This window comes from Podarcis gaigeae, assembly GCF_964106915.1.
Source record: "Podarcis gaigeae genome assembly, chromosome: 3".
Classification (NCBI taxonomy): Eukaryota; Metazoa; Chordata; class Lepidosauria; order Squamata; family Lacertidae; genus Podarcis; species Podarcis gaigeae.
The window spans coordinates 120507990-120533865 of record NC_139680.1 but is presented as its reverse complement, the minus strand read 5'-3'; the positions used below and the strand labels follow the sequence as shown (position 1 = coordinate 120533865).

The 25876-nt window shown below is 50.0% G+C and overlaps 1 protein-coding gene across 14 annotated transcripts in view; it reads left to right on the top strand.

Annotated features, from left to right (window-relative positions):
• The window catches only part of OTOF (otoferlin), a 194931-nt gene that overhangs the window by 86646 nt on the left and 82409 nt on the right, over positions 1 to 25876 (top strand). For all 14 annotated transcript variants that reach the window (XM_083732962.1, XM_083732971.1, XM_083732969.1 and 11 more), the window contains 6 exons: positions 9349 to 9425; positions 10381 to 10507; positions 19352 to 19406; positions 20868 to 20999; positions 22246 to 22308; positions 24656 to 24740. In XM_083732962.1, coding sequence (XP_083589088.1) covers positions 9349 to 9425; positions 10381 to 10507; positions 19352 to 19406; positions 20868 to 20999; positions 22246 to 22308; positions 24656 to 24740 — 539 coding nt within the window. The remainder of the gene's footprint in view (positions 1 to 9348; positions 9426 to 10380; positions 10508 to 19351; positions 19407 to 20867; positions 21000 to 22245; positions 22309 to 24655; positions 24741 to 25876) is intronic.

Below are 25876 nucleotides of genomic sequence, written 5' to 3'. Positions count from 1 at the left end.
GGACTCCCAAAACCCCCAGGGCACTTATGGGGGCAAACCCCTGCCCTCCTCCTCAGCTCCTGGTGGCTGGCGCAAAGGGAGAGTTGCGCTGCCATGCTCAGCGGCTCATCGCAAATGTGGGGAGCAAATATGTGATAGACAAGGAGGAGAAGGTGAGAACCTTGCTCCGTCTAGATCAGAATGGAGAATAAATTGGGCAAAATGAGCGAAGCTGTGCCAAGATTGTTAATTTGTGTAATTCATGTATTTGATTTAATTATTCCATAAAATTTATACAGCGCTCGAATGGGAAAGCAACACAAAACTCGAAGCTGTTTACAAAAGTAAGGGACGAGACTATAGGAAAAATTGACAGCAATGATTCAAGGCCTTTGAAAAGTAAAAATAAAAATACCCTATTTATCGCTCTATAGGACACACTTTTTCCCCTCCAAAAATGAAGGGGAAATGTGTGTGCGTCCTATGGAGCGAATACAGGTTCCTTGGCTTCAGCGATAGCAACGCGAAGCCTCCAAAGCTCAGAGGGAGCGCTCCCTCCGCGCTCCAGAGGCTACGCGTTGCTTTCGCTGAAGCCTGGAGAGCGAGAGGGGTTGGTGCGCACCGACCCCTCTCGCTCTCCAGGCTTCAGGGATAGCCGCCTGAAGCCTTTGGAGCGCAGTGGGACCTCGCACTGTGCTCCGAAGGCTTTGGGTTCCTTTTGCTGAAGCTGGGAGAGCAAGACTTTCCTGGCTTTAGCAGAGAGGGAGAGCTGCACAGCACCCCTTCAGTGAAGCGGGAGGAGAAATGGAAGGGACTCCGTTTCTCCTGCCGCTTTGCTGAAGGGACGCTGAGATTTTTTTTTTACTGTTCTCCCCCTCCTATGGTCCGGTGCGTCCTATAGAGCGAAAAATACGGTAGATTAAAAGTCACATCAACATTCTAGACGTCTGGGTAAGCTTTCCTGCACCAGAATGTTTTCAGCAGGTGCCAAATGGAGTCCAGTGAAGGTTCTTGCCTGATATCAATAGGCAGGGAGTTCCAAAGGGCTGATGCTGCCAGATTTTGCTGTGAAATCCGAATGTTTCAACTTCCTTTGTCACTAAAAAGTCACTGAAAGTCTCTCCAAGCCTCTCCCTGTGTGATCTCGCTACTGGCTGTTCTACCTCCAAGCTGTGTGTGGGTTTGCTGTGGTTTCCCAACTGGGGCAAGGCATGGGTTTTTTTTGGGGGGGGGGTGCGCGCATTGTACAGTTCACTTTGGGAAATCCAGGTGTCTGGGCAAACCTTTCTGTTCTTGTAATTTTGTTTTTTTTGAACCATGTGGCTTGTGTCCTTTCAGAGATAAGGCGAAGGGGAAAGAGAAAAAACATCGTCATTTGTTCAGGTATTGCAACTTGCCCCTTTCCCGACTCAAGTTTCTAGTCCCTGGTTTGCAGTGCTACAGTTTGCTGGCTTTTCAACCACATCTCTGAATAACCTGGGGATATCCTTTTCAGGATGAGGAGTGGGGAGAAAACCCTCACCGGAAAGTATTATGGGTTGTTAAGAAAAGCCAGCAAGTGGCAAAGGTTGGCAGAGGACGGGGCAGTCTCCCCCAGCTACCCCTTGCCATGCCTGGATATGTTCCTTGGGAAGACCTGGGTTCAAATCACCACTCAACTTGCCTTCCTTACAGGGGTGTTATGGGGGTAAAATGGATATTTGTGTGTGTGGAACTATGCATGTCCTTTGATCTCATTGGACACAGAGCAGGATTTCTTGTTCTTTTAAGTAATAGAAAAGATTGTGTGTATTTGGTTGATTTTCTTAGTACTTACGCACAATCCCTCACATTTTCCTTGTGTTTAATTTGGCATATCCCGCACGGCCGTCCACCCATCTCAGCAAAGGAAAAGATAAATCAAACAAGTAGGTGCCGCGATCGCTGCTGTTTCTCTTCCTATCTAACAGTTCTCTCTCTGTCCCTGCGATGCCTTCTTCCTTCGGAAGTAGCCGACTTTCCGACAGAAACTTTTTCCCCTATGAAGGAAGGTTGCAGCATTTGGGACTTTTTAGTTTAGAGAAAAGGCGAGGAAGACGCAGAAGACAGGAGTTTATAAAATTAAGCTTTCTCTCTCTCTCTCTCTCTCTCTCTCTCTCTCTCTCTCTCTCTCTCTCTCCCCCAATGCTATATCCAGTAAAGCTGGAAATTTGGAAGATTCAGGATGGATAATAATAATAATAATAATAATAATAATAATAATAATAATATATTTGTACCCCGCCCATCTGGCTTGGTATTCCCAGCCACTCTGGGCAGCTTCCAACAAAGATTAAAAATACATTAAAATGTCACACATTAAAAACTTCCCTAAACAAGTCCGCCTTCAGTTGTCTTTTAAAAGTAAAATAGTTGTTTATTGCCTTGACATCTGGTGGGAGGGCGTTCCACAGGGCAGGTGCCACCACCGAGAAGGCCCTCTGCCTGGTTCCCTTTAACCTCACTTCTCGCAGGGAGGGAAGCACCAGAAGGCCCTCGGAGCTGGACCTCAGTGTCAGAACAATGGGGGTGGAGACGTTTCTTCAGGTATACTGGGCCAAGGCCATTTAGGGCTTTAAAGGTCAACACCAACACTTTGAATTGTGCTTGGAAACGTTCTTCAAAGGACTTCATCACGCAGTGCATAGTTGAACTATGGAACTCACTGCCACAGGAGACTGCTCACAGTCTAGATGGCTTTAAAAGAGGATTGAACAAATTCATGGAGGAAGAGAGGGCTATTGATGGCTACTAGCCAGGATGGCGATGCTCTGCCCATAATATGAAACCAGCAAGCAGGGCACCACAGTTCATGAAGGACACTGACAAACTGGAACGTGTCCAGAGGAGGGCAACCAAAATGGTCAAAGGCCTGGAAACGATGCCTTATGAGGAACGGCTAAGGGAGCTGGGCATGCTTAGCCTGGAGAAGAGGAGGTTAAGGGGTGATATGATAGCCACGTTCAAATATATAAAAGGATGTCACATAGAGGAGGGAGAAAGGTTGTTTTCTGCTGCTCCAGAGAAGCGGACACGGAGCAATGGATCCAAACTACAAGAAAGAAGATTCCACCTAAACATTAGGAAGAACTTCCTGACAGTAAGAGCTGTTTGACAGTGGAATTTGCTGCCAAGGAGTGTGGTGGACTCTCCTTCTTTGAAGGTCTTTAAGCAGAGGCTTGACAACCATAAGTCAGGAGTGCTCTGATGGTGTTTCCTGCTTGGCAGGGGGTTGGACTCGATGGCCCTTGTGGTCTCTTCCAACTCTATGATTCTACGATTCCATGATTCTATGATTCAAACACAAGAGCCTTCTCCCCTTCTGGGGTTTCCAGAATTAACTGTCTCCAGCTGTGGAAGCAGAACATAGTCATTGAGAGCCCACAGATCTGCTTAATTCTCTTTTAAAGCCATTCAAGTTGCTGGCCACCCCTGTGGCAGTGAGTTCCGCAGTTCGACTCTGTGCTGCGTGTTGGAGCCCTTTTCTAAAATCTGTCTCGGTTCTGCCAACATTTGGCTTCCTTCAATGACCACGGGTTCTAGCGTGACCAGAGAGAGAGAGAGAGACCATCTTCCCTGTACCCACTATCTGAGTGCTGTGCTTAATTTCATAAACTTTTGCCACGCTGCCTTGGACTCGCTGCTCCTCCGGCCAACAAGTCTCTTTCCACCGGAGCAGCCTGGGTCCTTCTGAGCTATGGGCTCTTTCCCAAGCACCGGGAACATACCCAGCCGCAGGTCTCTGAGCCAACTCCTTGTCCCCTTGACTGTACGCCTTTTCGGTGTTCATCCTCTCGTCTCTGCCGCACACCTTCTCCGCTATTATAAAGGCAGATAAAGCCTGAATAATTCATCCGCAGGCTGTAATCGGATCCTGGACGAGTCCATCTGGAATTGCAGGAGAAAGAGGCGCTCAGAGGTTCTTTCTTTCCTCTGCACCCCAGAAAACGTGAGCCCAGAGGGCTAGCGGAAAGGGAAGAGAGCCCGAGGCCTAGCCAAGGGACCAAATCACTAAAGCTACCTTTGGGGCAGCATCTAGAGTGGGCACCCTGACCAACCTCTCCAGTGGCACATCGTATGGCGGCCGCTCCGAGCGTCCTGTTCTGTCTCGGATGTTCTCATCCAATATTCACGAAGGCGACGGTGTCAGTTCACTGCCAGAGCCGCTAGCTGAGCATCAGCGCCACTCTGCTCTGCTGGCCAGAGGAAAATGGGGGGCAGAGGGGCCTGGGTTTGAGGCCGCTCGAGGGGCCGGGGAAAGGGTGGGAGTGGACGACGGGTTCCCCCACCCTGAGAAGAGCTGCCCTTCTCTCTCTCTCGTCCCCCCGTCCCAAGCCCCCTGTCCTCTGCTGGGATGGTAGTCGCGAGACACAGGTAGAGTCTGTCTTACCTGGGACACAGGTAGGTGATTGGTTTGTTTACCTCTGGAAGCTTTTGTTGGGGGGGGCAGGTAATGAATGCAAGGTGCCATCCCATAACAGAGTCATGGGCAAGATTAGCGCGTCTGGGTGGGTGGACAGGAGTATTGCATTTTTTATTATTCAGCGTCTGGACATCAGAAACAGATGGCATGCAAGAGGAACGTGCTAAAGAGGACTAGTTTCTTGGGAGTGCTTTTAATACCAACAAATCGCTGTTCTTGACCCAGGAAACCAGAACTCAAACCTAGGGGAAAGGTGTCCATCGCTGGAGGCGTTGTGTATTTGCTGGAGTGTTGACCTTGAGTGTTTGTGCTTGTGTGTGTGTGTGTGTGTGTGTGTGTGTGAACAGAGGACTCAGCTGTTCATGAGAAAGCATGGTACAGTCTTCTCGGGTGACTATACCACATACTGAACACATTCAACGGCTGCCTCTGGTGCCCAGTCTCCCTACCCACTGATGTCAGGGAAATAAGTGATGTGCAAGCAGCGATGGATTTCTAAAGAGGGTTAGACAAATTCATGGGGACGCGGGTGGTGCTGTGGGTTAAACCACTGAGCCTAGGGCTTGCTGATCAGGAGGTCAGCGGTTCGAATCCCCGCGATGGAGTGAGCTCCCATTGCTCGGTCCCTGCTCCTGCCAACCTAGCAGTTCGAAAGCACGTCAAAGTGCAAGTAGATAAATAGGTACCACTCCGGCAGGAAGGTAAACAGCGTTTCCATGCACTGCTCTGGTTTCACCAGAAGCGGCTTAGTCATGCTGACCACATGACCCGGGAAAACTGTCTGTGGGCAAACGCTGGCTCCCTCGGCCAGTAAAGCGAGATGAGCGCTGCAACCCCAGAGTCGTTCGCGGCTGGACTTAACTGTCAGGGGTCCTTTACCTTTACCTTTCATGGAGGAGGGATGGGTTTTCAGAAGGCGCCTGTGGGTGAATTTGTTTCATGTGTGGAGAACCGTGCATACTGACCAACGCGCAGTCTTTGCAGTGAGGTGCTATTTCGGTGGCATGATTATCACGAAGGCGGGTAGATTCTTATCTGCTACAGCCTTCATCCGCCTGCACAGCTGTTGTAACATACCGCTTGTGATCATTCGCCTGTTCTGCCCTTGTGGGCTATCTGTGGCCACTAGCCACAATGGCTATCTTCTCCATCCTGGCCTTATAGGAAGAGGGAACTATACAAGGGAGATGCTCCATGGCCCTTCCGCGGGAGCAAATCTGGAATTTAGCCTGGACCATTTGGGACCTTCCAAAACTTCCCCTCTTCTCCATTTGCCTCTGGAATAACCAGACCCATCACTCTAGAGTCCTTATTTCATGACACCCTCCCTCTCTCCTCCCTCTCTCCCCCCCCCTCATCCTGGCAAATGATCCCCCACCCCACTTCTCTGATTTAAAAGGAATGTTAATTATTCATCCGTTAATTAGCTTTTCATTATGCGTCAGCCGGGTGCCTGTAAGCAGGTCTCGTGTTTCAGATTCCGGACATTTATTTATTTATGTAAAAAGAAATCCAGAGTGTAGGGGCCGGGCTGCACAAAATCATCTCTTCCCCTTCCCCTTAGAAAATGCAAAATAAATATCAAAAACAAAAGCGCCAAACTTAATCCGTTCCAGAAGTACGTTTGACTTTCAAAATGTTCGGAAACCAAGGCGCAGCTTCTGATTGGTGCAGGCGCTCCAGAAACAATAGCCGACAACCGCATCAGGGGTTCGGCTTCTGAAAAACATTCGAAAACAGGAACACGTTTGAGTCCCAAGGTGTTTGAGAACCAAGGTACCACTGTATATGGTTTTATTCACACACATGTGCAACCTGAGCATAGGATGGAGGGGCTCACAGAATTGACACCCCAGAAGATCTTGCTTCTCCATTAGCCACAGCTTTGAATCCAGCACAGAGCAAGGAGGTCTCTGTGTCTCCAGCTTCCAGCATTTAGCTCACACCCCAAAACTCTGGCTCTTCTTTTTTGAATGTTTGAAGTTTTATTCTGTTTTTAATGTTCTATTGAAAGCTGCCCAGAGTGGCTGGGGAAACCCAGCCAGATGGGCAGGGCAGAATTATTATTATTATTATTATTATTATTATTATTATTATTATTATTATTATTATTATTATTATTAACCAACCATGAGTCTGGCACTCCTGCAACTTAGCTTGTTCTTTTGGGAGCTGATGTGGGCACTTACAGGGCTTCTGAGGGTCTTGTCTTACAAATAAACTTGTTTGACATGTTCAGCAATCATACCTTGGGTTAAAGTCGCTCCAGGTTGAACGTTTCCAGGTTGCACTCCACGGTGACCTGAAAGTAACGGAATGTGTTACTTCCGGGTTTCACCGCTCGCACAGACGCTCAAACTGACATCACGCACATGCGCAGACGCAGGGTGTGTTCTGCTCTGGATGTGAACGGGGCTCCAGAACGGATCCTGATCGCATCCAGAGGTACCACTGTATTGTAGAGGACCCTGAGGAGCATCTAGTCCATGGGTAGGCAAACTAAGGTCCGGGGGCCGGATCTGACCCAATCGCTTTCTAAATCCAGCCCGCGGATGAACTGGGAATCAGCGTGTTTTTACATGAGTCGAATGTGTGCTTTTATTTAAAATGCATCTCTGGGTTATTTGTGGGACATAGGAATTTGTTCTTTTCCCCCTATCAAAATATAGTCCGGCCCCTCTACAAGTTCTGAGGGACAGTGGACCAGCCCACCGCTGAAAAAGTTTGCTGAACCCTGATTTCTAGTCCAACCCCCTGCAATGCAGGAATATGCATCTGTCCCATACAAGGATCGAACCTGCAACCCTGCCGTTATCAGCACCATGCTCTAAGCAACTGAGCTATCCAGCAATGCAGTCCTCCTTTAGATTCCAACCCTCGCTGAGTACAGGACCCCAACAATTGGACTCAAGGCATCATCCGATTTGACCCCGCACCCAAGCCACAGCACCATTCTGTAAGGCAGGCTTCTCCAACCGGGTGGCCTCCAGGTGTTTCAAACTACAACTCCCACCAGCAGGCAGGTGGGAGTTGTAGTATAATCTGAAACACATGCAGGCCCCCATGTTTGGGGAAGCCTGAGCTAAGGGCTGAGACTCCAGGATATACCGTATTTTTCGCTCTATAAGACGCACCAGACAACAAGACACATCTAGTTCTTGGAGGAGGACAACTAGGAAAAAAATACTCTGAATCTCAGAAGCCAGAACAGCAAGAGGGGTCGCTGTGCAGTGAAAGCAGCAATCCCTCTTGCTGTTCTGGCTTCTGGGATAGCTGCGCAGCCTGCATTCGCTCCATAAGACGCACACACATTTCCCCTTACTTTTTAGGAGGGAAAAAGTGAGTCTTACAGAGCGAAAAATACGGTATCTTACAAGAGGATGATGAAGCAGGAGTGGAAATAAATGTCCAAAGGCCAAGAGTCATATACCAACGGGAATTTGAGTAATTACATTGAATCTGAAACTCTGGGTGTGGACATGGCTGACCTGTGAAATCATTACAGGAAAGTAATTCTTGCAGGAAGCCCAACATCCTTAGGGAACCTCTGCTCCATATCTTGCCATGCCACTCGGATAAACACAACTGTCAAATCCTTTCATCATTTTCACATTCAACTCTTCCCCAGCCTTCACCCCAAACACAGTCTAAGCATCTTGTCCCTTATCCACTGTCCAGCTCACTATGATCAACTGGAGAAGGCCTCAGATTCGTTTAGTATCTGCACAAACGAAGGCATTCAATATAGCGGGCACCTTCACTTTTGCTATTTTGCTTTCTGCTGGGAAAGTATGTTTGACCAAGTGCTTTTTTATATAGAGAGAGAAGTCACTGGGTTCAGCACTGGTCATTTGTTCAGCTGTGTTAACAACAAGCCCCAAATTCTGGGACCCTGTTCCACCATTTTGCAATGTTTTCCAGAGCCTCCAAAATGGTGCGGCTGATCTGACCATCCAAACTGCAGCACCACTTGGCCACAGGTTTGGAGTAAACTGGACAGTGTTGGATTGGGGATGATTAGTATTGCCCCATGCTGGTTAGGTCAGCCAGACAGTTTTGAGGGGCACTTCCAAACTTGGGGTTTGACCTGCAATTCAGTTGCAAAGCATTTGCAAAACTTTGGCACATGTTTGGAGCAAATCAGGCAATGTTGGATTTGGGGTGTGTGATATCTAGGAACCCCAGTTTGATAATTGCTTAGTTTTGGGGGCACTGCAAAACATGGGTTTGCTCTGCAAAACTTTGGCACAGGTTTGGAGTGAATCGGACGGTGCAGGATTTTGGGGTGATGCCTAGGAATCTGGGTTTGATGTATCAATTACTCCGTCTCGGACGTGCAGCAAAATGCAGGGTTTGTGCTGCAAACCGATTGCAAAACTTTGAAGGTGACCCCAACTTAGGGGGTTCATAACTAGCACAGCTCGTTTGTTCTGCATTTTAAAAAAATGTTCTGATTATTTTATTGCATCCCACCATGAGATAGATAGATGATAGATATAGATGATAGATAGATAGATATAGATAGATAGATAGATAGATAGATAGATAGATAGATAGATATAGATAGATAGATAGATGATAGATATAGATAGATGATAGATGAATGAATGATAGATAGATAGATAGATAGATGATAGATAGATAGATAGATAGATAGATAGATAGATAGATAGATGATAGATAGATGAGTTGGCAGTTTATAAGTGCTCAAATAAATAAATAAATCTCCCTATATTCTCTCTCTCATTTTCCTTACTCTTTCTTCCCTCTGTTTGGCTCTCTCCACTGTCAAAGTTCAGATTGTAAGCTCCTAGGGGCAAAGACCTGTTGTGTATGTATGTATGTATATATGTATGTATGTATGTATTTGGGGGTTCCCACTGTAAAGTGGGGCAACGACACTGACACTCTGCCTACTCTTCTTACAGAGCTGGGAAAGGCGTCTTTTCAGCCATGAAGCTGGGCAAAGCACGTGGTCAAAAAGATGACCACCACAGGAAGCAAGGTAACCCTTTGCACCCTCACCTCCTGGTCTTCTGGGCGGCAGGGAATTGTGACCGCTGAGACCTTTTGCAGTGCATGTCTGGGGGGCTCCAGGTCCAGTTCGAGGAGAAAAGTATATTGCCGATATTAATATAGTGCAGCTTGAAGAAATTGGATGCATAAAAACTGACTCCTTGTGGGATGAAAATATTGTCCAGACCCATAAATATGATTCAAGCTTTACTAACAAGAACGTCTCCAAAACAGGTACAAAAACAATCAATGATGCAACCAAACAGTTCCATAAGATATATGGTTATCAAAGCTCAGCATCTTCTTAGAAATATAATATAACTCTAAACAGGTACGGTAAGGTAAAGGTAAAAAAACCAACCCTGGACAGTTAAGTCCAGTGAAGAATCAAAGGTTTCTCTCTCTCTCTCTCTCTCTCTCTCTCTCCTTACACAGAATCCATTAGCCTGCATTTCATTAGTCTGAGGCTGTTTCTTCTGGAAGACAATCATTAGCACATCTTTCTCTCATTTATCCTGGGAACAAAAGACCCAAAGTCAACTCCCTTCAAAACAGAGATTTGCAACTGAATACCTTAATCATATGATCTAAGGTTAAACACCCATGTGAAAGAACAGGGAACATCAACAGTTAATTATTCACCCAGCTAGAAGCTTAGAGAGCTCTTTCTAGCTTTAGTACACCACAACAGAAGTTTCCAATTGTTAAACCCTTTCGGCAATATACATACAGGCATTCCAGCGTGCAATTAAACAATCACACTTAACAAAATATCCCTAGAATTCTTTGCATCTATGGATGCAGCCTCCCAGAAACAGCTATTGGATGAATGGAATGGCAGAGAAGTCCATGTCTGCCTTTTATACTTCACAGATCCCAGGAGGAGCCACTGATAGCTCAGATTAAGAGGCTTAACTATGAATTTGCGTCTCTCTCCATGGCAGATGAACCGGCGGTCCTGGAAGCCGAAGACCTGGACCGGAAGGCAATGCGGCTGGGAGGCGGTCTGGACCCAGACACCATCTCCCTGGCATCGGTCACAGCCGTCACCACCAATGTATCCAACAAGAGGTGAGCAAGCTTGCAAGGCAGGCTGAGGGATGGAGTCCAAAGCTTGTCGTCAATCGTCCTTTACTCAGATTAGGCTTATTATCCTTGGTGTGTGGAGTGCCTCAGGGTGCGATACTCTCCCTGATGCTTTTCAACATCTTGATGTGCCCCCTCGCCCAGCTTGTCTGGAGTTTTGGGCTGGGCTGCCATCAGTATGCTGATGACACCCAACTCTATCTGTTGATGGACGGCCATCCTGACTCGGCCCCAGACACACTGATCAGATGTTTGGAAGCTGGGGCTGGATGGTTACGTGGGAGCCGGCTGAAGTTAAATCCTTCGAAGACAGAGGTCCTTTGGCTGGCTGGGTCGGGATGATATGGGATTGGGGGGGCAACTCCCATCTTTTGCGGGGGCGCAATTAGTGCCAGCACCGTCCGTTAAGAGTTTGGGTGCAATCTTTGATACCTCCCTCTCCATGGAGGCGCAGATTGCAGCTATAACAAAGGCAGCATTTTTCCATCTCCGCCAAGCTAAGCAGTTGGCTCCTTACCTCTCTCGCCCTGACCAAGCCACTGTGATCCAGACGACGATCACCTCCAGACTGGATTATTGTAACTCGCTCTATGTGGGGGCTGCCCTTGAGACTAACCCAGAAACTCCAGCGGGTGCAGAATGCCGCGGCGAGACTCCTTATGGGGTCTTCGCTGTGAGATCACATTCACCCGGTGCTATACCAGCTGCAATGGCTCCCGGTGGAGTACAGGATCAGGTTTAAGGTGCTGGTTTTAACCTTTAAAGCCCTATACAGCCTAGGACCCTTGTACCTACGGGACCGCCTCTCCTGGTATGTCCCACAGAGAAATTTACGGTCTGCAAATAAAAACACCTTGGAGGTCCCAGGCCACAGAGAGGTTAGGCTGGCCTCAACTAGAGCCAGGGCTTTTTCGGCTGCGGCTCCAACCTGGTGGAACGCTCTGTCACAAGAGACAAGGGCCCTGCGGGATTTGACGTCTTTCCGCAAGGCTTGCAAGACAGAGCTGTTCCACCAGGCCTTTGGCCAGGGCGCAGTCTGACTCCCTCCTCTGGCAATCTTTACAGAACTTAAGCTTATGGTTGCCATCAATTTGATTTTAATTATTTTTTATAATGAAATGTTTTTAGAATTGTCAGGGGTTCAGGAGCAGAGACACAGGAGGGGGAGCAAATGGAGAGTGAGGAGGAGGAATCCGAGTGGGGTGGAGGCAGTGACAGTGGCCAGAGTCATTCCACGAGCCTCTCCAGCGAATCGGAAGATTCACAGAAGGGAGCGCCGATGGCCAGGGCAAGGGGGGCTCCAGGGGGAAAACCCCAGGAGGAAGGGGCCAGCGGGGACTCCCTGAGCAGCAGTTGGAAATCAGGACCAGCTTCCCCACCAGAGCGCAGTAGGGAGGGGGAGTCCCAGGAATCGGGACCAGTGTTCTCACCACCAGCGAGAGGAGATGAGTCAGGTTTGACCACGCCCACATCGGAGAGCGGGGAAACGGTCAGGAGGAAGGTTACCGGCTGGGCGCGCGCGCCAAGTTCAAATGTACAGGCGAGCGGCACAGCAGGGAGCCCGGATAGGGAGCCAGGTCCTAAAGCCCGCCGGAAGGAAGGGCAAGACTCAGGGGGGCCAGCATCAGAAGAGTCCAGGAAGGAGGAAACCCCAGGGGGCAGAAGGACCCAGAGGAGGAAGGAACAGCGCAGGAGGTGGAGCCGGGCTAGGATCTTGAACTGGTGCGGAAGGGATAGTGACTCAGAGGGGACTTCGCCGATCTAGAGTCTAGACGTAGGGTTGCGCGCTCTGGGGTTTGAAATGGAAACTAAACTTCAATAAAGACTTTTGTACATTACATCAACCGGGCGTTGGTCCTCTGTGAGCTGGGACCTAGAGGCAGTCCTGACAGTAAGTCCCCTCTCCGGTTTACAACCTCGCGACATGAGGGAACGCAGCGAGGGGCGAAGATTGGTGCTTCGCGAGCTCACGAATACCAGGCAAAATGACTACCGAAGAGCAAATAGAAAGCCTGCAAAATGCAGTGACACGACTGACCGCAGAAGTTTTGGCATCCAAAAAGAAGGAAGAGGAAGCAGCTGCTGCCTGCCAGGATCTGCGAACCAGGTTAGACGTGTTGACTACACAGGGGCTACCGGCACCCAGACCAGAGGGCATTGGGCTGGGGAAGAGAGGAGGGAGCCTTGTGTCTCATTTCGATGGGAACCTGCAGCAGTATCCTAACTTCAGAGCAGACGTGATTTATGCACTACAGTTGCTGGAGAAGGACTTTAGAAGGGAGGAGGAGAAAGTGGGCTTTATAGTATCTCATCTCCATGGAGAAGCTAAAGCATGGCTGCGCAATCTTTGGAGAGATAAGGATCCAGCCCTCCAAAATGCGGCTGCCTTCATTAAAGCGATGGATGCGTGTTTTTTGTCAGAGATTGATGTGGATATCGCCAGGAGGGAGGTTCACGGACTAAGACAAGGCAGAGCCACTGTAAGACAATATCACTCCCGCTTTTTTGCACTGGTGAACGCGCTGGGGTGGGAGAGAGAGTCAGCTGTCGTCAGAGACCTGTTCTGGGAGGGGCTGAACGGAGCTGTGAAAGACGAAATTGCAAGGGGGGAAAGACCCCAGACCACCAAAGACGTGGTGGAGAGGGCGCTCACGATTGGAGTGTGGCTGGAAGAACGCCCTTGGGGCAAGGAGGAAGGGCGTTGGGGACGCACGCCAGCAAGAGCACCGCCCCCCTTTCCCAAGGAAGTGGCGCGCGCTCAATCCATGCCTCCGCTGGGAGGAGGTGAGGAGCCGATGGAGATAGGTGGTGCCAAGGCTCAGTCAGCAGCCAGAGCCCTAACGCCGGGAGCAGTCAAAATGAAACCTCCTAGAGGGAACAGGAAATGCTACATCTGCAACAGTGCTCAGCACATGGCGAAAGAGTGTCCCCAGAGGATTCACAAGCACACTGCAGCCTCAGTGACAGTAACAGGAGCAGTTCAGCAGAGTGAATCACAGCAGGGAAACGACAATGTCTGGCTGGAATCGGAGCCACTGGGGCCCAGCCAGACAAGTCAGTGAAGCAGTCCCCAGGAATATTGCAGCCCACGGACCCCCTCCCACCCAAACCAGTAGTGCAGCTCACCGCATCCCTCCAACTTCCCAATGGGCTCACCATGGAAGTCCCCATTACCATTGATTCTGGAAGCAATGCAGATTTTATAGGCGTGGATTTCATCCAGCAACATAGCATAGCGCTTCTGCCAGCGGCAGTGCCCCTGAACGTCGTCATGGTGGACGGCAGAGAGCTACTGGGAGGGCAGATGCTGCAGCAGACGCCGCCAATGGTGATGCGAATTGGCAACCACCACGAAGTCATCAGCTTCAACGTCACCCGCCTGTCAGACACGCCCATTGTGTTGGGCATGAGTTGGCTGGACAGGCACAGCCCGGCATTGGCATGGTACCAGCGTCAACTGACCTTCTGCTCCTCCTACTGCGCAGAACACTGCATCCTAGCTAACCAGGAAGATGAGGGGCGTGAGGATGGACCACAGCTGAACTTGGGCATGTTGCAAGCTGTACCCAACAAGTACAAAGAGTTTTTGGAGGTCTTCTGCGAGAAGGAAGCGGACAAGCTGCCTCCCCATAGACCCTACGACTGCAAGATTGACCTCCTGCCGGGGGCGACGCTGCCAACGGGGAAACTGTATTCCATGTCTGAAGATGAACTGCAGGAACTCAGGGAGTTCATAGATCACAACTTGAAGCGGGGTTTCATCCGAGAGTCCAAGGCGGTAGGGGGCAGTCCTGTGTTTTTTGTGAAGAAGTGGGACACGCCCCAGAAGAGGCTGGTGGTTGATTACCGCGTCTTAAATGCGAAAACTAAGCCCTCAGCCTTCCCTATGCCCAAGATCGATGACCTGCTGGCGACGGTGAGGAAGGGTCGCATCTTTACCAAGTTGGATCTGCGTGGAGCGTACAATCTCATTCGCGTGCGGGAAGGTGACGAGTGGAAAACGGCCATGTTTACGCCGCTGGGCACCTATGAATATAGAGTTATGCCTTTTGAATTACAAAATGGTTCCCACTGTTTTCAGGCCTTCATGCACCATGTCTTGGCGGGTCTTCTCTACAAGAAGTGCGTCTGCTTCCTGGACGACATCCTGATCTTCTCGGAGTCGCAGGAGGCTCACGAAAGAGATGTCAAGGAAGTCCTGCAGTGGCTGCGGGAGCACAGGCTTTACGCCAAGCTGGAGAAGTGCCAGTTCGACAGGACGGAGGTGGATTTCCTGGGCTACAAGCTGTCTGACAAGGGACTCGCCATGGACAGCGCCAAGGTACATTCAGTGCTGGACTGGAAAAGCCCGCGAAATCGGAAGGAAGTCCAGAGGTTTGTCGGCTTTGCCAACTTTTATCGCAAATTCATCAAGGGTTTCGCTATGCAGACAGCGGCCATCACCGACACCCTCAGTTCCAAGAAGAAGAAGTTCATCTGGACGGAGCAGGCGGAGCAGTCCTTTCAGAAGCTCAAGCGTCTCTTCGCGTCCGAAGAACACCTGCTACACGTGAACCCCAGCAGGCCCATGAGAGTGGAGACGGACGCCTCAGACAGGGCCGTGGGGGCCGTCCTATTGCAGCAAGACCACCAGGGGGACTGGAGGCCGTGCGCTTTCTACTCCAGAAAACTCAGCAAGTCGGAGCAGAACTACACCATCTGGGACAGGGAGTTGCTGGCCATACATGCAGCCTTCAAGGCGTGGCGGCACTTCCTCGTCGGAGCCAAACACACGGTGCAGGTCCGCACGGACCATAAGAACTTGGAGTACTGGCGCACGGCGAGGTTCCTGAACCAGAGACATATCCGCTGGGCGGAGTTCTTTGCCGATTTCGACTTCAGGATAGAATACATCCCAGGAAACAACAACATCATGGCAGACGCGCTGTCCAGGAAACCGCAGTATCTGGAGGAAGAGGCGCCGGCGGCGGCCAAGCACATTTTCACAACAAAGGCATGGGCATGCGCTTCAGCCACGGTGGACCTGGACACGGTACGTCGCGCGCTGCAGACGGACTCCTTCGCTCGAGCCAAGATGGAGGAGGTGCGCAGCGGCATGGCGAGGGACGAAGACTTCCAAATACGCGACGGCCTGCTCATCCGCAAAGGGGCCCTCTACGTACCGGGAGACGACCTCCGCGCGAAAGTACTGCAACAGCTCCACGACGCGCCCAGCGCGGGGCACTTCGGCAAAGAGAAGACGGTGGACTTGGTAGCCAGAGACTTTTGGTGGCCCAAGATGCGGGGGGACATCGCGGACTACGTCAATAGGTGCGACACCTGCCAAAGGGCCAAGCCAGTACACAGGCCGCCGGCGGGCCTGTTGGAACCGCTACAGACACCGTTCGAACCGTGGGAGAGGGTGGCCCTGGACTTTGTCACAGATCTGCCCAGTTCGAGAGGCAAGACAGCAGTACTCATGGTAGTAGACTTGTTCACCAAGATGGCCCACTTCATTCCTTGCGCGAAGGTGGCCACGGCGGAGCAGACCGCTAAGCTGTTCATAGACCACGTGTTCAAGGTGCACGGCCTGCCACGGTCTATCTTATCCGACCGGGGGCGCCAGTTCATCTCCAACTTCTGGCAGAAGCTAATGGGCATCCTGAACGTCAAGGTCAGCCTGGCGTCGGCGAGACACCCGCAGACTAACGGACAGGCGGAGAGGGTCAACGCCATCATGCAGCAGTACCTGAGATGCTACGCGAACCAGCAGCCCTCGACCTGGGTGGACTACCTACCGCTGGCCGAGTTTGCCTACAACAACACGAAGCACGTGTCCACAGGGGTGACACTGTTTTTCGCCAACAATGGGCGGCATCCCAGAACCTTCCCGGGTTTGGAGAAAGTGAGGGAGGGGGAGCCGCAGGGAGCAGAGGCCGTGGCAGCGGAGTTGCAGGAGGTCCACGAGCAGCTCAGGAGGCAGTTAGAGCTAGCAAAACAGGCTTACAAAGTGCAGGCAGACCGACACAGGAGAGTTGGGGAGGACATCCGGGTGGGAGACTGGGTCTGGTTAGCAGCCCAGGCAGTTCCGGCCAGATCGTTGGCCAAGAAGAAGCTCGGACACAAGCAGCTAGGGCCTTACCAAGTCGAGGCGCAGATCAACCCAGTGGCCTTCCGGTTAACACTCCCGGGGGGGCCAGAATGCACCCGGTCTTTCATAGATCAGTGCTCACGCCCTACAAGGCACCTCACCGGTTTCAGGCACCAGGGACAGCACCGAGCCCGTTCAGGGAAGCGCCCACGAAGGGGGGGTCGCCGAGAGGGGGGCCACTTAATGAAGCCACAGAGATTTTAGACTCAAGGTGGGGGGAGGAAGGGATTGAATATCTCCTCGCCACAGAGGACACCCCGGCCAGCGCCAACAGGTGGGTGCCGGATTATGCATTGGAGGAGCAGTGGCTCAAGGAAGAATTCCATACACTTTTCCCGCACAAGCCCATTCCAGCGGACTTTTTCGACGACTGTCTGTTCACACCCACACCTCAGCCAACACTTTCCAGGGTTTCTCTTCAGCTGAGGAATCGGCCCCGGGAGGCAGTTCCCCAGAGGGATCGCTCTCAGGGTTTGGCACGGGGGGATCTTATTGGTGGGAGGACCAACGCGAAGTGGGCTGGCGCAGAGACCTGCCGAAGGGACCCTGGGACGTGGTGTCACCTCAGACGACAGGGGGAGAGGGGGTCTTGGGTGATTTGGGGGCGGCCTCGGATTTCGAACACACCGCCCGGGAGATGGAAGCAGAGGAGATCGCCGTCGACGAGCCCATGGAGGACTTCCCGGACTTGTCCCGATGGCTGCACGCCTCGGGGGACGAACTGTATCCTGAACTCACCCCCACAACACTGGAGCACCCGGAACCTGCACCTGAAGCGGGGGAGGGGGCAGGGGGGGCTTCGAGAGGGGGATGGATGTCAGGGGTTCAGGAGCAGAGACACAGGAGGGGGAGCAAATGGAGAGTGAGGAGGAGGAATCCGAGTGGGGTGGAGGCAGTGACAGTGGCCAGAGTCATTCCACGAGCCTCTCCAGCGAATCGGAAGATTCACAGAAGGGAGCGCCGATGGCCAGGGCAAGGGGGGCTCCAGGGGGAAAACCCCAGGAGGAAGGGGCCAGCGGGGACTCCCAGAGCAGCAGTTGGAAATCAGGACCAGCTTCCCCACCAGAGCGCAGTAGGGAGGGGGAGTCCCAGGAATCGGGACCAGTGTTCTCACCACCAGCGAGAGGAGATGAGTCAGGTTTGACCACGCCCACATCGGAGAGCGGGGAAACGGTCAGGAGGAAGGTTACCGGCTGGGCGCGTGCGCCAAGTTCAAATGTACAGGCGAGCAGCACAGCAGGGAGCCCGGATAGGGAGCCAGGTCCTAAAGCCCACCGGAAGGAAGGGCAAGACTCAGGGGGGCCAGCATCAGAAGAGTCCAGGAAGGAGGAAACCCCAGGGGGCAGAAGGACCCAGAGGAGGAAGGAACAGCGCAGGAGGTGGAGCCGGGCTAGGATCTTGAACTGGTGCGGAAGGGATAGTGACTCAGAGGGGACTTCGCCGATCTAGAGTCTAGACGTAGGGTTACGCGCTCTGGGGTTTGAAATGGAAACTAAACTTCAATAAAGACTTTTGTACATTACATCAACCGGGCGTTGGTCCTCTGTGAGCTGGGACCTAGAGGCAGTCCTGACAAGAATGTTGCACTATTTTATTGTTGTTAGCCGCCCTGAGCCCGGCTTCAGCAGGGGAGGGCGGGATAATAATAATAATAATAATAATAATAATAATAATAAAATAAACATGGATGGATCCAAGTTAGGTATCATAGAATTGTAGAGCTGGAAGGGACCCCCAGAGGCATCTAGTCCAACCACCTGCATTGCAGAAATCTCAGCTAAAGTATCAATGGCGGATGGCCATCCAACCTTTGCTTGAAAACCTCCCAGGAAGGAGAGTCTACCACCTCTTGTGGCAGTCTGTTCCACGGTCGAACAGCTCTTAACGTCAGAAAGTTCTTCCTCAAAGGATCCAGAAACAATGGAAATGTTTATATGGTCATTTATGTAGACAAAGATTAAGTGTAAAGTCTTGGTTGTGTTTAGAATAGATTTATGAAAGACTTAGAAAACTTATTGATTAGAATATTTGTATGAGATTATATGGGGAAAATATGGAATAACAGATACAAATTTGCTTAAAATGTATATAGGGAGTGCAGCGTAAGTGATGGAAGTCAATCAATGAAATTTTATTATTGAGGTATTTGTAGAATAAATTTGGAAGAAGTTCTTCCTATTTTTCTTCTTCCAATTTTTCTTCTTATTTTTTCTTTTCTTCCTTTTTTCCTTTTTTGTTCTTTTTTATATATGTGTGCTTATCTGAAAAAATATATGTATATATGTATTTGTATGTATTTTGCTTGTATTTTGTAATAATTATGAATAATAATAATAATAATAATAATAATAATAATAATAATAATAATGTTCTTCCTGATGTTTAGTGGGAACTCCTTTCTTGTAACTTGAAGCCATGGGTTCGAGTCCTACACTCCAAAGCAAGAGAAAACAAGCTTGCTCCAGGAGAAGTAGGATGTGCATCACTAGGGGCAAAAGATCTTCTCTTTTCCAGAGCCTGCTAAGCAGGCCACAATTCACATATGGAATTCTGATGTCGAGGGGAAAGCTTTTCACCCTCGACTTCCATCTGGCAAACATAGTGCTGACCTACCTTCTCGGGCTCTTGTGCAGCTTACTGAGATAGTGTTTGTGAACTGTGCTGAGCACTTTTCTGACTGTGATCATTCCCTTTTCCAGATCCAAGCCAGATATTAAAATGGAGCCCAGTGCTGGGAGGCCTATGGACTACCAGGTAAGCTGATTCCCATCTCCCTTTCATGGGGAACCATCCCTGGTGCACTCTCCACCTTAACACACACACACACACACACACACACACACACACGTATCTTAACACACACACACACAGTGTGACGCAGCAGCTAAAAAAGCCAATGCAATTCTGGGCTGCATCAATAGGAGTATAGCATCTAGATCAAGGGAAGTAATAGTGCCACTGTACTCTGCTCTGGTCAGACCTCACCTGGAGTACTGTGTCCAGTTCTGGGCACCACAGTTCAAGAAGGACACTGACAAACTGGAACGTGTCCAGAGGAGGGCAACCAAAATGGTCAAAGGCCTGGAAACGATGCCTTATGAGGAACGGCTAAGGGAGCTGGGCATGTTTAGCCTGGAGAAGAGGAGGTTAAGGGGAGATATGATAGCCATGTTCAAATATATAAAAGGATGTCACATAGAGGAGGGAGAAAGGTTGTTTTCTGCTGCTCCAGAGAAGCGGACACAGAGCAATGGATCCAAACTACAAGAAAGAAGATTCCACCTAAACATTAGGAAGAACTTCCTGACAGTAAGAGCTGTTTGACAGTGGAATTTGCTGCCAAGGAGTGTGGTGGAGTCTCCTTCTTTGGAGGTCTTGAAGCAGAGGCTTGACAACCATAGGTCAGGAGTGCTCTGATGGTGTTTCCTGCTTGGCAGGGGGTTGGACTCAATGGCCCTTGTGGTCTCTTCTAACTCTATGATTCTATGATCTGAAGAAGTGTGCATGCACACAAAAGCTTATACCCAGAACAAACAAATACTTGGTCTCTAAGGTGCTACTGGACTTTTTATTTTTTATTTTTTTTAAATTTTGACACACACATATTGTTTGGTGAAGAAGTAAAAGTAGTATTTACTTACATAATCTGGGTCTTGAAGCAGCAATTACAGTAGCTAAATGAAGGCAAGTTTATAACTAAGTTCTAAAAGTAAAAAATAGGCAGCGCTGTATAGGGAAGCTTTTTATTGTGCAGTGTTTTATTGTGTGTGTGTGTGTGTGTGTGTGTATAATAGAGTGGCTGGGGCAACCCAGTCAGATGGGCAGAGTACACATATTATTACAAATTTTTATTTCGTCTTCTTCTTCATCTCCGTTCAAAAATGGTGTCTGAACTGCAAAGCTCAGACATGCCTGTGTGGTCAGCTTGGAAACATGATGAAGAAAGAAGAGGCTGACCAGGCAGGAAGGAAGTATGTAGTGTTACAGCAGACAAAGGAAATGATGTCACAGAGTTCTCTCTAGCAAATTTGTCGGGAAAGCTCTCTGAGCCTCAGCCCCTTTGTGAGCCCATCTGGCAATACATGAATTGCTGGTTTGACTGCAATAATGCCCCACAGCTCCCTTTAGGGACAAGAGCGAGGAGAGGGAATAAAGGAAGATGGCGCCAAACTCTGAGTGGCCTAGGTCACTGCTAACCACCTCTTCTCCGACTAGGTCAGCGTCACGGTCATTGAGGCGCGGCAGCTGGTGGGGCTCAACATGGACCCCGTGGTCTGCGTGGAGGTGGGGGACGAGAAGAAATACACATCAATGAAAGAATCGACCAACTGCCCCTACTACAATGAGGTGAGGTCTCTGCCTGGGGCTGTGTGGATAAGCCCTGTGTCACCTCTGCAAGAGGCTGGGCTGGGCGGGACTGATCCATCCCTCCTCTGCATAAAGACAATTTTAATTTAAGTTAAAAACTCTGCAAAAGGAATGTTTCAGTGCAGCAATGCAGCAAAGGACCCAAAGAGTGCTCTTATCCCTGAATGCTGATATTTGAATGTCTTGCTAAGAAAAAAATGATTTTAAAAACCCACCACTTTTTCAAAATTCAAGAATCCCCCCCCCCTTCATATTTTGAGGGAATTGTAGACTTTCACCATTACTTCTGCCTTGGCCGTGGAACATCGAGATTCTAGAACAGCCTTTCTCAGCCTTAGGTCCCCAGATGTGCTAGAACTACAGCTCCCATCATCCCTGACCACTGGTCATGCTGGCTAGGAATGATGGGAGTTGTAGTCCAACTACATCTGGGAACCTAAGGTTGAGAAAGGCTGTTGCGTGGCGAGTTCCCGCCTCCTCCCCAGTGGAAATAAAGACACATGGCACAGATATTTAAGGTTAATGGGCTAAATATGGCCACAACATTATTGGTTACAGGTGATGAGCGGTATTGGCTTAGGCATTGGTCCTAACCAACTATATCCGGCTTCAGCCCGTCCGCTTGAAGACCGGGAAGGGTTAACCACCAGTAGGGGGAGTCCTGCTGATGACATCAACTAGGAACTCCCCCGGGGTCACCACTAGGGGGCGTGCCTTAGGCCCTCACCTCCCTAGGCTTCGGACAGGACCACGCCCCCTGGAATCCTTTATCGGACTACCCTCAATATGCGGGGCAGGTGATGGCACTTCCTCCCCCCTCCCATCTACATAAAAATACCAATACCAATGCCGAACCGCCAATACCAAGGAAGTTGTGACGATTGGCTATGAGGTAGGCGAAAAACCAAGTGGCTGGTGCCAATTTGCCAAGTGGCAAAATTCCTACCAGGCCCCTCAATGGCGACCACAAAGAGGGAGATCCGAGGCCGCCCCTGCATTAAATGGAGCAGGCCACGCCCCCCAGGCTAGTCGATTGGCTGGCCAGGGGATGAGGCGATCGGGATTCTCTCAATCGCGCAGAGGCTGAGAGCCAGCCCCCCCCGCGCATGGTGGGAGGGTGAAGCCCGCAACCCCACCTCCTTCTACGTCGGAAGTGGCTTTCTAGAATGTTCTTTCTGGCTAATCCCTGACCCTCCTTTTCTCTCTCCTTCCTCCCTGCTCCCAGTATTTTGTCTTCGACTTCCACGTTCCTCCAGATGTCATGTTCGACAAAATCGTCAAGATATCGGTGAGCAAGACTCTCTGCCTGTTCCTCTGTCTCCATTGGAGAATTCTTGTAAACTGGCCAGTTTTGAGATGAACAGCTTAGGAGAAGGCAACCTGCAGAGCTGGAACAGATGCAGATGAAGAAATTGGGTGCCATTTAAGAGAAATACCTGATGCTCCAAACCAGCGTGTGAATCAAGTCTAGGGCACATGAGGCTAGAGATCTATGCCCCAAGAAATGGGTTCAAACACCGTTTTGTCTAACACACATATTTTTGCAAAACATTTCCTCTGCAGCATGGCATTCCTGTATGTTTCTTCCACTGATATAGCATCATGCGTGCTTCTCTCCAATGTGTGCGTTTCTGTTCTACATTGTTTTGGTCGAGAATTGCTGTCGCAAAATTCAGAGAACTGTGAATCTCAAAGGGCTGTGCACTGGCTCTGTGTATGAGATTTCATGGGACCATCTGGGTTCCTGCTGGAACTTCTGCAAGCATCCTTTAGCCTCTCAGAATGCACATGTCGAGCAAGCTTTGCCCAGCAAGCAAGGCAGAGAGCTTAAAATATCTTTTGTGCTTAGGTTAGGTAAAGGTAAAGGGACCCCTGACCATTAGGTCCAGTCGCGGATGACTCCTGGGTTGTGTCGCTCATCTGGCTTTACTGGTCGAGGGAGCCGGTGTATAGCTTCCAGGTCATGTGGCCAGCAGGACTAAGCTGCTTCCGGCGAACCAGAGCAGTGCACGGAAATGCCATTTACCTTCCCGCCGGAGCGGTGCCTATTTATCTACTTGCACTTTGACATGCTTTCGAACTGCTAGATTGGCAGGAGCAGGGACTGAGCAACGGGAGCTCACCCCGTCGCAGGGATTTGAACCGCCGACCTTCTGATTGGCAAGCCCTAGGCTCTGTGGTTTAACCCACAGCGCCACCTGCGTCCCATATGCTTAGGTTACCTGGCACAAAAAGAGTTTTTAAGCTCCCAGCATTGCTTGCTGGGAGTATGGGAAATTTTCTCTTTCTCTGCCTCACCCACTAAGGCAGCAGTTCTCAACCTGTGGGTCCCCAGATGTTGTTGGACTGCAACTCCCATCGTCCCTAGCTAGTGCTCAGGGATGTTGGGAGTTGTAGTCCAACAACATCTGGGGACCCACAGGTTGAGAACCACTGCACGAAGGTTTGGATATATGCAATTTTCGGGTGTACATGTAATCTTTGGCACCAAACCTGCATGTAAGATATACCGTATTGGCCTGAATATAAGTCCCACTTTTCCCCAAATGCCAAGCGTGAAAAGTTAAAGTGCGACATATTCATGACCTTATGGTATGCAGCCAGGAGCGCTGGGCAAACAGCTCTAGGAGCATGGCAAAGCGAAGCCTGCCCACTGCATAGACCCTCCCACTCTCCCCCAAGGCCGGGAAGGGAGACAGCGAGGAAGGGGAGAGGCCGCCAACAACACAGCACAGCTCCTCCTCTTGCACCCAGGATGCAGCCAGGAGCAGCGAGGAAGGGAGCGGCTTATATTCGGGGGGGGGGGTTCTCTCTCTTTTCTCTCCCCCCCTCCAATTTTAAAGGTGCAGTTCATATTGGGGTGCGGCTTATATTCAGGCCAATACGGTACTGCACTGGGTACGGATGGCTTGTGGGATTTGACTTTCCTCAGTGGGTAATTTACCGTATTTTTTGCTCCATAAGACGCACCTAGTTTTTAAGGGACATAAAGGGGGGAAGCTCTGTATTTGGGGGGATCAGCTCAAAGTTGTGCAGCTTCTTTTGCAAAGGGAGAAAGCCCCCCTTTTTTTGAGGACCAGCTCAAAGTTGTTGAGCTTACTTTGCAAAGGGAAAAAAATCCTGTTTTTATGGGGTTCAACTCACAGTTCTGCAGCTTCTTTAGGAAAGGAAAGGGAGCCATTTCTACAGTTTCCAGACAGATAATCTAATCAGCCAGTCCCATGTCGATGGGGAAACAAAAAGCCCCTATCCGCAGAACATTCAACAATGGAGGCCTGGGCAAGGGGGCGGAAAGAGAGCCAGCGACTGACCACACATTTGCTCCATAAGACACACAGACATTTCCCCTTACTATTTAGGAGGGGGAAAGTGCATCTTATGGAGCGAAAAATACGGTAATACCCACCGTTTAGAAACAGCATTGGACTAACGGGCCACCTTGCTAACCGAAGTGAATTCCTTCATTTACATCCATCCTATCAGTTAAAACAAACAAGCTAACTAACATTTCTATAGCATTTAGGGTTCAGTAGGTGCCCGTTTATCGTATTCCTCAGAAACGTCTGCTGTGAAGCACAAGGTAGGATCCTTGCTAAACCTCTCCTCCGACTCTCCCCCCCCCCTTTATCCTGAAGGTGATTCATTCCAAAAACCTCCTGCGCAGTGGAACCTTAGTCGGCTCCTTCAAAATGGACGTCGGAACCGTTTACACCCAGCCAGGTAGGTGGCAAAAGGTTTTTTTCCCCCTGGTGTGGAAGGCTGTTCTTGTGCTGTCAGGATTGCGGCAGTAGCTGTGGGAGAAAATTCTCCTTGGTGGTTCAATACAGTGGCTGGCACCAAATTTCCAGTTAGCCAGTTAGAATAAAAGAGCTACAAGGGACCCTGAGGGTTTCCTAGTCTGATCCTCTGTAATGCAAGAATGCAGGGCATCATTTTAGCTGTTCATTTCTCTAGTCAACCACCCTCTGTCACCCCCGTACCTCACCCTCTCTTCATCCAACCACAGTCCTGGGAAACACTCACTCAAACCATTTTTTTCCTGTGCGTGCAAAGCCCTCTCTGCACTTTATCTGACATTCTTTTTGTGGGAATGTTCAGGGTGGCAGGAGAGGATATGTTGTTTATTAATATCCTTCCAAACTTGCGCTAGCAAGTTCCTTTACTTAGCAGAGTTTACAGACTGGTTGCAGGCTCGTGTGAGCCTCTCACTAGTATACAACTCAGTCTGTCTCAGATTGAATTGTACGTTCCTGGTAAGTTCCCTTAAATGCCTCTTGAAAGAATAAAGATGTCACTATCTTATTCAAAGTCAATAAAAGAAGTTTACTTACATCAGTTACGGTTGGATCCCTGAAGGCAGACTTAGTTACAATACAGCGGATGCTCGGGTTGCGAACGTGATCCGTGCAGGATGCACGCTCGCAACCTGCAGCATCCGCAACCTGCAGCAGCGTGTCTCTGCACATGCGGGTTGTGATTTGTGCTTCTGTGCATGAGCAAAGGGCGATGAAGTGCTTCCGCACATGTGTGACTACTGAAACCTGGAAGTAACCCGTTCTGGTACTTCTGGGTTTTGGCGGTCCGTAACCCAAAAAAACCACAACCTGAGGTATAACTGTATGTAAATGTAGATCTACTCCATGTGGGAGAATAATCCCAGTGCTTTTGCAAGCTGAGAGCTAGCAGAGCAGTCCTAGCTAAAAGCTGGTCAAACGAAGAAGGGAGTCAAAGAGAGAGAGGTGTGCTGCGTGACCCGTCCTTTTATTACCTGGGCAGGTAAGGTCACGCCCACCTTCTATCACATGCAAAAGGAAGGGTGCTCCAGCCAGGAGGAACAGGAAGTTTCGACTGGCTGG